At 37.9% G+C, this 12,066-nt stretch overlaps 1 protein-coding gene across 1 annotated transcript in view; it reads left to right on the top strand.

Moving 5' to 3' along the window:
- The window catches only part of TNKS (tankyrase), a 176,230-nt gene that overhangs the window by 152,873 nt on the left and 11,291 nt on the right, over positions 1–12,066 (top strand). The window contains exons 21-26 of the mRNA XM_060001288.1: positions 4,472–4,592; positions 5,806–5,903; positions 6,073–6,147; positions 6,864–6,969; positions 7,565–7,751; positions 10,496–10,652. Coding sequence (XP_059857271.1) covers positions 4,472–4,592; positions 5,806–5,903; positions 6,073–6,147; positions 6,864–6,969; positions 7,565–7,751; positions 10,496–10,652 — 744 coding nt within the window. The remainder of the gene's footprint in view (positions 1–4,471; positions 4,593–5,805; positions 5,904–6,072; positions 6,148–6,863; positions 6,970–7,564; positions 7,752–10,495; positions 10,653–12,066) is intronic.

Below are 12,066 nucleotides of genomic sequence, written 5' to 3'. Positions count from 1 at the left end.
TCAAATAATTCCAGTTAACCGTTTTTCAAGAGTTCAGTTTCTACTCTTTTAGTCAATTCGCATCATAATTTTATGTTTTCTTTTTTCTGTTTTACTTTATATATTCTCTTTTATAGTAACTGATTTCCTGTGGCCTGGTTATCTCACTTTATTGATTTTAATAGTTTAATAGTTTAGTCTTAACAGTTGGTCCTTTTGACAGCTTATCCTGGTTTCATCAGTTTCATTGTTATCTTTTTCACTTCAGTTTTGTTCTGAGTAAATGGTTCCATTGATTTTCCTTTTGCCAGAATAATTTCTGTATCTTTTTTTTTTATCAATATGTTGACTCTTCCATTTAATGTCTATTACCTAGCATAGCTCTTTCCTCCAGACAAATGATATCACCATTCATTGTGTTGAACTCTGTGTGATGTCTTTTGGCCCAGTCTTCAAGCAGTTAAAAGTTTTATTTTGACTACAATTGTTACTTGACTAGCCTTTAGTTATAGAGTAATACCTTCTGTAACCCTTTCCATAACTTACCCAGAGGATTTTCTGCCATTAACATTCTATGTCAGTCCGGTAATATATGATGAGGGCCAGGTATTTGTGAGGTGAGGGAAAGTGTTAGGGTGTATGTATTGTAGCCATTTAGTTCATGTCTACTGAGCTGAAGGCAGAGTTGTCCTCTTTTCCTGAGATGCTTTGACACATAATATCTTATTGCCTCTGTTCCCACTGATAGATTCTTCTCTCTCAGTGGAGTGGGGAGCATAGTTCTTTTATTTCTGGTTCCAGGGAAACTTCCTTCAGAGCATCATAGCCTCACCTCTTACCTTCACAGTTATTCTCTCTGAAGTCTCTTAACTAACTTGACTTGTTTGTCATATATACTTTGCTAGTTCTATATTAAATAATATATACCTATGTCCTTTATAGTTAGTTAAGTATAGTACCAGTGTCACTTTGGCCCTTCCTCTATAACATAGCTTCCTGACTAGAATACTTTTTCTGTGGGAAAGACTGATTTGATTTACATTGCAATTCCTGGAACATAAATGCCGTGACTTGGAAGATTCCTTGTGAACATATTTATGGTTCACATATATATTTTCATGAAAAGTGACCATATAAATTTTTACTTCAAAATCTAAAGACAAAGGAATGGACTCAAGAAATTCATTATGAACATGATTGTAAAGTTAGTTCTAATTACTGTTACTCTAGCCTGCAATCTTTTAAGCCCAAGTAAAAGAAAGGCCTTTTTCATTAAAACTCCAATTCTTCTCACTCCACCCCAGAGAAAATGAATAAATCTTAGAAACAAGAGGCAGCCCTTCTTAAAGTAACACCCTTGAAGTGACATTTGCTTTATGTGCAAGATGACCTAGCTGATACATGGATAATATTTATTTTAAAGATTATAATTTGATTTTAACGTGTGCTAACTATAAATAACTGGCCCAACAAACTTGTAATTTCCTGGATGTAACTAAGTTAAGGTTTTGTGTTTTTTTAAAGTGAGTTAATTTAAAGATAATTTCCAGAAAAATATTTCTAGCAGTATAAAAGCCTTGAATCTTGGAGAAACATACCTAAAATCCAACTAGCCTGTTTTACTTCCAATTATTTCCATTTCTTTTATTAACACAATAATCTCATATTCACTCAGCTTCAGAATTTTGGAATAATCTTTACCCTCATTCTTTTTTTTTTCTCTAACCATTTCTATTTACCAGGCCCTGTCATCTGTCCCTTTGAAATTGCTCTCCGATTCATCCCTTCCAATCCGCTCCACCCTGTCGTCATCTTGTTCACAGTCACTTTCCCTTCCAGATTTGCCCTTCATACTGCCATCCTCCTGAAAGACACCTTTGTGTTGCTCTGCTGAAAAGGTGTTCTTGGACATTTTGGACACTGTCTTAACTTGGTGTGTAAAGCCCATTAGATCTGCTTTTAGCCTGCTGCTCTGTCCATCCCTTCTTTTATTCCTGTATATACATTATACGCTAATCATTATGAACTTTATTGCTAGAGTCTCTCAAATGTTCTGTAGTCTCTCACTTGATTTTCCTTTTGCACATGGTCTTCCATTTGTCTTAAACACCCTTCCCTTCTTCCTCTGCCTAAGTCCTCTTCCTTAGCTGAATTATTACTTTCTTCTAAGAACCTTTCCTGATCCCCTTCCTAGTCCTTTCTTTGTTCCCTCCCCTACTTGTAGCCTCAAGCCAGTAAGTAATCTTCCTAAGAGTTCCCATAGGGGTTCCTCCAAAACATTTACCAACCTTTACCAAATATTTGTGTTTACCTTTTATCTCCTTGGTAGCGGAAATAGCGTGATCTGTAGTGGTAGGATTCTGTTTGTTCCCTGGCTCCACTCTTTTACTACCAATTTGGACCAGTTATTTACCTTTCTGAGCTGAAGTGGGTTGTTTTAGAATTAAATGAAATGTTTAATTAGTTACTTTTTTGGAAATATCTAGCATACAGAAGGTACTCATTAAATATATTATGTATGAATGAATGATTAGTGAACATAAATCTAAATTCTTTAGCTTGTCATTTAAGGTTTTCCAGTTGCCAATTCCAATAAATATGAGGACAAATAGGGTAGCACGTAACTCAAAGCAACTAAATTTAATGTTTAGTTATGTTAGCTTTTTAGTCATCCTTTTTAAGAAAAATAAGCAAGAGGAAAGACAAGTATGGCAATACGTTTCAGCTCTTCTGTGTAGTATTTTCATGGCTTCACTGTGCCTTAATTTTCTCATAAGGACGGTAATAGTATTTCATGAGTCATTGTGAGTATTAAATGAGGTATTCATTTCATTCACAATTGGAGCTATATATAATGAACAAATGTATCAAATGTTCTCCATCTCTTCTCTAGAAGCTAATACTATGTTTTGCTGGCCTGGTTTCTGCTTCTTTCAGACATACACTATATGTATCAATTCAGAAAAGCTAAGGACTCTTTAAATTGAAGCTACCACATAGATATGAGATCCTGTTTTTATGTCAACCTTATGTGAAGTTTAGAAGGAAAAAAGAATGGAATATCAGTAAAGTAGTAAACCTTGTGCATGGTTTCCAAATTATATTAAAATCACATCTAGCTAAAAATGTAAAGACTCCTATTATGTTGTGATCTATTCCATCTCAAAGATGCATATTTCAAAACTGTTGCTTTTTAAAAGCTCTGCTGAAAACTTCCTTTGGGTGATTGGAAGTGAACTGCCCATTTTGTGCAATGGAGCGATTATTTCTTAAATGGCCACTTAGGAGCAATAAAGTAAATTATTTCCAAGAATGAATGATGTATGCTTTTTGTACTGAGGAGATCGGACTCATTATATAGTATTCCATTTTGACAATAAAAACCATCAGAGCTCCAGGCCTAATATGTTAGTTTTTTAAAATGCTATGTGCAAGGATAAAGGTAGAGAGAGCTATGGATAGATAAAAATATCTTGTTTGAGTGGGAAAAAGAGTGTCTCTCAAAGGATTTCTCCTTTTCCAGAGGAAAGAGAAAATCAATGGCTAATCTTGTGGAGTAGTATTTGGGCTGTCAGAGGGGCCAGCTTCTTCTGAGCTGAAAATTGCAGTTCATCCCTCAAGAAATGTGGCCGCCCAGGACTTCACCCTGTGCCTTCAGAGCACTGCCACTGGGTGACGCTAGAGTCACAGTTCCTTTTAGTCAGCAAAGGAATCTGGTAATTTTGAGTCGTGGCAGCTAACCATCTCCATCTACAGGGACGAATAACCAAAAATTTAAAACCATTGTTCTGTACAAAAATAGAATGTATGTTAGGCTTCAGGGATTGTTAGATCTGAGAATTTAGAAGAGACCTTAAAAACCATCTATCTACTCTCTTTTTTCTTCTCCAAATTGGAATTCTTTATATAGTTTCTATATAAAGTGGTCTGTAATCTAACTAAATGCTTGTGATATAAATCTTACTACTTTCTAAAGCAGCCTTTTCCATGCTCGGATACTTCTTAGCACTAGGAAGTTCCTTCTTATTTTTATATAAATGCTACTTCCCTAAAGCTTCTCCTGTTTCATTATGCTGAACACCTCTCCCGTTCCCTACCATTCACCTCTGCTACCTTCTGGATGTTGGGATCTGGTATTTCCCCATTTTCAGGCTACTGGTTGTTCCCTCTTATATCTTGAGGCAAGCAAAATGTGGCAGAATTAAATAATCAAAAGGAAAAATAGCAATGACCATTTTCTACTTCTATAGCATTATTTCTCCCATTTTAATTCTCCATTAACTGAAAGCAAATTAGGGAGTATTTCAAGTGAGCAAAAAGCTGATAAGTTTATGGGGGCAACTTTAAGAAGATTATCAGTTCATGCTTATAAAGGAAACAGAAGAATTTTCTTAATTTGACTGGATGCTATAGCATTGAAGGCAAATGGAAAAGTTTTCATCATGTGAGGAGCTGTTAAAGATGTAGCAATTAATTTTGACTCGTTTTTCAGATTACACTAGATGTGTTGGCCGATATGGGCCATGAAGAGTTGAAAGAAATAGGCATCAACGCATACGGACACCGCCATAAATTAATCAAGGGAGTAGAAAGACTCTTAGGTGGACAGCAAGGTAAGCTATTAAAAAATAAATAGATCTCAGAAATTAGTTGTACAAGGTAAGTGTCCAGGCTGGCATTTGCTCGGGTGGCCTGACCCCAGAACTCGTGCACTCAGCTGGGGTGGCACCTCCTGCCTCCCCATCTCCATCCTTGACCTCGCTCTCCTTCTAGTTGCTTTAGCTAGAAATCAGAGTCACTCTTCCCTCTTCCCCAACACTTTGTATCCTAAATATCTCTGGAATCTGTGCTTCTGTCCTTTCCCACTGCTGTCACCTAATCCCTATCACTGTCATCTCTCTCCTGGACTCTCACAACCACCTTCCAGCTTATCTCTGACAGTCACCTTTGCCACCCCTCTGGTACCTTCCCTACACTGTAACCAGAAGACACTTTTCAAAATGACTATATGATCATATCATTCCAGAGCTTAAAACCCTTCAATAGAACACTGTTGCTTTTAGGATAAAATCAGATGTTCATAGCATGGCTTTTCATAATCTGACCTTTCTCTCTTACCTTATCTTGTGTCTTTTCCCCTCCCTCACAACTGTCAGCTCGGTCTTTTTCCATTGTACTTTGCTGTTACACGCCTATCTTTCTCCTTTGTGTGCCTCCCTGTTCTCTGTTTGTTAGAAATGCTTTCACTATAGGAAAGCAAAGGGAGAGAAAGAAAACAACTTGAATTAGTCATTTAGTCTGCAGAGGTAATAAAATTGCAAGAGTGACATGAAACTAAACGTTAACAGATGTTGAGCTTGAGTCTTGCTTATTTGTACTAAATCAACACGGGTAATGAAATTAACAAGAACAATGTATTTTAAACTTATTATAAGTGACCATTTCAAGTCATCTCACAGATAATAATTCTTTTAGAGGATAATTCTTATATTTTAGACCATACTACATTGTAATCACACTGTGTTTTCTTTTGTATCAGCATCATGTATGTTCATGATTGAGTTCAGTTCAACAAATAATTGTTGAGCCTGCTGTGTGTATGTACAAGGACCTCTGTAAGAACAGATCAAATTGATCACCAAACACATCTCCATTTCTTCTCTTGTCTTTGGATGTACTTGCTTAATACAACCTTATATATTAGGTTCAAATTGCACATACATTAGACTTGTTCCAAAATATCTATTATTTATGACAAGTGTTCCCCAAAATGGAGCCTGAAGAGTGTGGACCTTTGTTTAATATGTTAATTTTTCTCTCCTGCAGGCACCAATCCTTATTTGACTTTTCACTGTGTTAATCAGGGAACTATTTTGCTGGATCTTGCTCCAGAAGATAAAGAATATCAGTCAGTAGAAGAAGAGGTAATTGTACATGAAAATTTTTAATTATCTTTTCCTGAAATCTGTGCTGAGTCTTAGACTCATCAGTGACACAATATAATAGAATTGAACTTTTGAAAACAACAGGAGGAATGTCTTCAGAATTACACACTGGCGTATTTTCAGAAAGTTACTCTCTTTTGTTCTATAGATGCAAAGTACAATTCGCGAACACAGAGATGGTGGTAATGCTGGTGGCATCTTCAACAGATACAATGTCATTCGAGTAAGTTTTTAAAATTTCAGGGTGAAAATTGGATTGCACAGCTTGCCTGAATATCAAACATAGGCCGGGGCAGCTGGCGTTAGTGAGGCAAACATGGCGATAAGACTCCCAGCTCAGCCACTAATTTGGACCATAGCTGACAGTAATTTCTGTTATCACTATTTCAAAGTAGCATTAAAGGCCTGGATTTTCAATCAATTTAATTGAGTCAGTGTTTATATCAGTATGCATGTATCTCTTAATCTCAGTATCTTATTTATAACATGGAATAAATGACTGCCATATGCTTTTTTTCAGAGGGATGTCATGAAGATGAATAAAATCAGTTGAGAACTGGGTTAACCCTTTGGGTTAATGGACCTATTGAAATTACACCAGTGCACATCAGAATTACCTGGGGAGCTTTTTGAAAGTACAGATTTATAAGCCCCTGTATCCTGAAATTCAATAAGTCCTCAGTTGATTTTGAGGTATAGCTAGGTATGGTGCAGAATAACAAACAAAAACTGTAGCTGAAACTTACGTCACTAAAAGCCAGAGTATTAACTGAATTACACTGGCCTGGCAACTTTATCGTTTTTAAATAATGTTTTAAGCAAACAAAACATAAAACAAGTTGAACCTCCCTAAAGGAAAACATACTTCTTATTTTAAATCATAAACTACCAATTAATAAACATTTCACTAATTCACTTCTTTCTTCCTCATCCTTAAAGATTCAAAAAGTTGTCAACAAGAAGTTGAGAGAGCGATTCTGTCACAGACAGAAGGAAGTGTCTGAGGAGAATCACAACCACCATAACGAGCGCATGTTATTTCACGGTGAGTGTCCCGACAGTCATTATCTCTCTGGGCGTTTGCAAACTCCAGTAGGGTGAAAAGCCTGTGTTACTGACTATATTAGTGTTGTGTTAAAAATGGTTTGTTCTGATTTTTTTTTTTTAACTACATGTTGGTACCAGCTTTCTAATGCATTACATGTTAGTACAGGCTTTCCAAGGCATGTACAGTGAAAATAATTTATCTGAAATTGTCTCAGAACTTAAATTGCACACTGAGCCATCTAGATAGTGAAATACTCTTTTTGTTGTAGTTTAGCATAATTGTTTTAGTTTATTAGATTATCTGTTTTTGCTTAAAGTAGGACTGGGTGTAAAATAATCTGTATCTTCAAAGCCACGTTGTACCTTGCTATCTAAAATCTCATGCCGTCTGCAAAATCCATATGACATCCTTGCTATGTGTCCCTGATAAGATTCTAGTACATGATAATTTATGTAAGTAGACCATCTTACAAAATAAACTTTTCATTTAGGCGTTATTAATTAGTATTAATCTGCCAAGTGCAACTAGTATGCAGCTAATTGAGATTCTAGAAAAGTGCTCGAAACTGATCTTTCTGTCTTTATATTTTTAGGTTCTCCTTTCATTAATGCCATTATTCATAAAGGGTTTGATGAGCGACATGCATATATAGGAGGAATGTTTGGTGCCGGGATTTATTTTGCTGAAAACTCTTCTAAAAGCAACCAGTACGTTTACGGAATTGGGGGAGGAACAGGCTGCCCCACGCACAAAGACCGGTCGTGTTACATATGTCATAGGTGAGCATCTTGCCTTCTGTGTAATGGTTGCTGTCCTCAAGTCATGAACCAGATTGGTTTCTCAGGCTCTGCAGAAGTCACAGGTCATCCTCAGCCTTACTCCTAATGAGTCAGACTGTTTTGGGGTTGGGTAGGAATAGCTGATCAGCCCCTGCCCCAATAGGAGTAGTGACAACAGAGCTGACAGCAGCGGCAAAAGCTAGTCATAGGTTACAGTGAAGCTCCCTCCATTTTGGCTTTCTCCCTGGGTTCCAATTTCCTTGCTTCAGATTCAGAACAAGGTTGAGAATTATTTCTGGAGAACAAAGAACCTCTAACTTCAGTCACATTTGAACTAAAGTCACATTTGAACTAAAGCACATAACTTCTATAAACAAGTAGAGCCTTTAATTTGCTGACTTGGCTAGTGATATTTTAAGGCAGGGTATATAATTAGTTAGAAGTCCAACCTCAGAATATAACTTTGGAATTAATAGTAAACAAATGAATATTAGCTTTTTAAATGGGATTTTAAAACTCAGAAATTTGAGAGAATGTTATAAACTCTCAGAAGTCAGTGCAAAAAATACCATTCCCTTTCCTGTCATTGGAAAAGGTACAAAAAGAATTGTGCTGTACAAAGATTGCAACTCATTGCGTTTCTCTTTAGATTAACCAGCTGCATTATTTTTGCAAAGTCAAGTTAGTAAGATACCTTGTAATCCAGTTGAAACCTCAGAAAGACCCATATAACCATGAAATTCATTATAGTTGTTCATCTTAAAACTTCTCTCTCTCAGTTTCGTTGTGAAAAAAATTGTAGCCATCAGCAGTTCTAGGACAGATGCCCTATGTCCAGAAGAAAACTTCTTTCTATTAAGGTCGCTGTGGTTAATAACACATAAAAATTCCCAGGGGTATATAATTGCAGAAATTTTCCTTTGTTGCTTCAAACCTAACTCCTAAATAACAGTAAAAGTGAACGTAGATGTGGATTAACAGTTGCTTATTAAAATTAGACACACATGTTTATGTCTTGGCCAGGATTTCCTAGAAAACAGAGCCTGAAGCAAAAGCTTATGAACTAGCACTTTCCTGGCAAGTGCAACCTCAGGGAAGCAGGAGTGAGGGCAAGGAAGTGAGGCGGAGAAAGAGGCAGAGCAAAGACCGGGAGGTGCACCGGTGAGCTGGCCACGGTTTCATAACCAGTGCAGTCGGTTGCTCAGTCCATGAGACCTGGACTCATACGGTCTGAACTGTTACATCTCAGAGCAGTAGTACATCATGGGGGAAGAGAGCTGAATCTATGTGCTGGCGCCTGTCTTGCGCTGGTCAGCGTTTGCCCCACAGGGCGTTGGTGTCCCCCCTTGGGGCCGCTGCATCTGCAGAATGCACACACAAGGCACAAGGCAAGCCGGTGAGCGGACGCGAGCTAGTACCAGCCTCGCGGGCCAGCCGGGCAGGTCCTGCATCTTCTTTTGTCTCCACAGCAACAGGGGCACCCTGGGGCAGGAAGCAAAAGGCAGAAAGCGAGGGCCTGTCAGGTCAAGCTTTGAGTGACATATGGTGACATATGGACACTGGGAGTAGCCCAGCGGGCTGAGCGGGCAGAGTCCAGTGACACTGTAGCGCCACCACAGTGTGGAGATAGAGCTCAGAAAGCTTCCTTCTAATGCAGATCCAAATGTTTTCCTATGGGACCTACAAGAGGATACAGTTGCTGCCAAGCCAGCATCCCAGAGGGTCATCAGTAGCATCACACTAAAAAAGCCAGCCCAGGCAGGACTCAATTAAACTGGGTCTGGCACAATTTTTACTCAGAGTAATATCTCTGATGAGTCACAATGCAAATATCATACTCCATTACTAAAAATAAACTATTTGATTGAATAACAGGTATTTACAGTTAACAGTGTGACCAATCTTATAGCGTAGTTAAAATATTTATTAAAATGTTTGTTAAGGGTTTGCAAACTTTTATTTTAAAGAACTACAAAGTAAGTGTTTTAGGCTTTGCAGGCTGTATGATCCCTGTCACAGTGACTCAGCTCTGCCCTTGTAGTACAAAAGCAGCCATGGTCGACATGTAAATGAATGTGTGGCGGTGTGTGGGAATGTGTTGCAGTATGTGTTCCAGAATGTGTTCCAGTAAAGTTTTATTTACAAAAGCAGGTGGCAGACTAGATTTTGGCCCATACTTTGCCAACCCCTAGTTTATATAATACACTTTCTTTCCAATCAATCTTTCTTCTCCTCTATAATATTTAACAGCTGCCCCAATTCATGTTTCACTCAGGTAGTATAATTTCCAGACATACAGTTAAGCTAAGTATTTTTATACATAACCCCCTTTTATTATTATGTATCTCATCCCAGTTTTTGCTTCTTCATAATGAGTAATAAGCCTAATCTTAATTTCAGATGCTGCTGCTATCTGCTTATTTTCTTCACTTTCTTCCTATCCAGCCACATGCATCCTTCCAGAAGACAGTTTTTGCTAGTATTTGTCCTTTTTCCACTAGTCAAAAACTTGCCAAGTGTTTTCTATGATTGATTTTTAAACCACACCAAAATTTTAAATGTTAAGTATAACTATTGAGCCTGCTAACAGCTTATAGTAAATCAGTATATCAAATCTTATCCTATTCCTACTCATAAAATCAAAAGTGACATTTAAATTAGCTTGCCTTATATTAACTGCTTTTGAAAAACTCAGTAAGGCTAACAGTTATGTCATTCTAAGATTGCTTTCCTTTTTTCTTCAGACAAATGCTTTTCTGTAGAGTGACCCTTGGCAAGTCCTTTCTGCAGTTCAGCACCATGAAAATGGCTCACGCTCCCCCAGGCCATCACTCTGTCATTGGGAGGCCGAGTGTGAATGGGCTGGCCTATGCTGAATATGTCATCTACAGAGGAGAGCAGGTATGGTGCTCGTGGAATAAGCATGACCAAGCTACCATAAACAGTTGATTCAGAATGCAGAGACCACGTAAGAGTTAAAGAAAGCCATTTAATGAAATATCCACCACATAGTTTGATAGCATTAGTTGATTCAGTTCAAAATGAGCATACCAAAATTCTTTGATATCATCTTTATACGTAGATCCCATCATTCACCTGTCAGCCAGGTAATACAGTGTAAACAAGATGGTGGCTGAGAAATAAAGGTGTGGCGTCTCGTGCAGCTCCTGTGGCCTGCTGTTCTGAACTAATGCCTCCGCGTGGCATGGAGAGCTAAGAGTAGCTGCCATTCAAAGAGCTCCGCGAGGTCCTTGCCACAGGCTGGTCGCATGAGCTGATCAGGGCACTTACACAGAAGAATAGCTTTCTGAGTCTTAAAGCTACAGTACATTGAATTCTGCCAAATGCTTGAGGCTCCAAGATAAAATTGTCAACAAACAGGAAAACTTTCTATCATTTTCAATCCAGGCCTTAACTCTCACAATACTGCTAAATGCCTACTAATTTGTCTAGAAACAAAAACCAATTTGTCTGAACTTAATTGAATTTCAAATGGATACTTTAACTACACTGTTAGAGAAAACTAAAAAAGGAGAAAGAAGAAATTAACTATATACAAGTAAACTACGAAAACGATTTTCTTATATGCCAACAATCTTGGGCCGGGTCAGGTGTGGAGTAGGGGGAAGAATTGCAAACAAATCCTGGGTTTCATTTAGTAGATCTGTTGATTGTGGTGGTTTGGGCAAAGCATTGAAACTCTTTTAGCTGTATTCTAGGATTGAGCAAATGAGTAAATGTGTTGATGTGTTCATTTTGGGAGCTGGGTTCTCACTGTGGAAGAAGAGACATGTAAATGTGGAATGGGGGAAGGTAAGAATGATGCTAGGGACGGACTGAAATTGGAGATATCGATATGAACTGATGCTTTCTAGTACGTGTATGTTTGTACACATGTAAATAATATGTATGTATAGGTATATGTGTAAGAGGTATATAAGAGATATATGTAAGCATGAGTATATATGTGCATGTATTTCTTAGCACTGTCTGCTGAAAGCAAAGAAACCCCAGTAGCAATAAGCACACCTAAAGCCCAGATCTTGGTCTCCAATACCAAGCCCCACTAAAAGGAACTTTGGAGAAACAGCTAATTCCAGGGCTGGAGCAGAATAGGACCAAGATGAGCCCGGAACAACATCTTGTTATAACAGAAAAGTAATGAAGTGCTCAAAAGCAATGATGGGAGCATGTCACAAGGACGCAGAGCTGGCTTGAAGTGGCTCCCACTGGCCAAATCTGGGATAGTTTGAACATCAGAATAAGTACAGTGATAAATTTTAAAACATTGGAAAGAATACAAATTTATGTTTCT

This window comes from Delphinus delphis, chromosome 21 (genome assembly GCF_949987515.2).
Source record: "Delphinus delphis chromosome 21, mDelDel1.2, whole genome shotgun sequence".
Taxonomy (NCBI): Eukaryota; Metazoa; Chordata; class Mammalia; order Artiodactyla; family Delphinidae; genus Delphinus; species Delphinus delphis.
The sequence above is the reverse complement of the archived record's forward strand: the minus strand, read 5'-3'. Positions and strand labels throughout refer to the sequence as shown.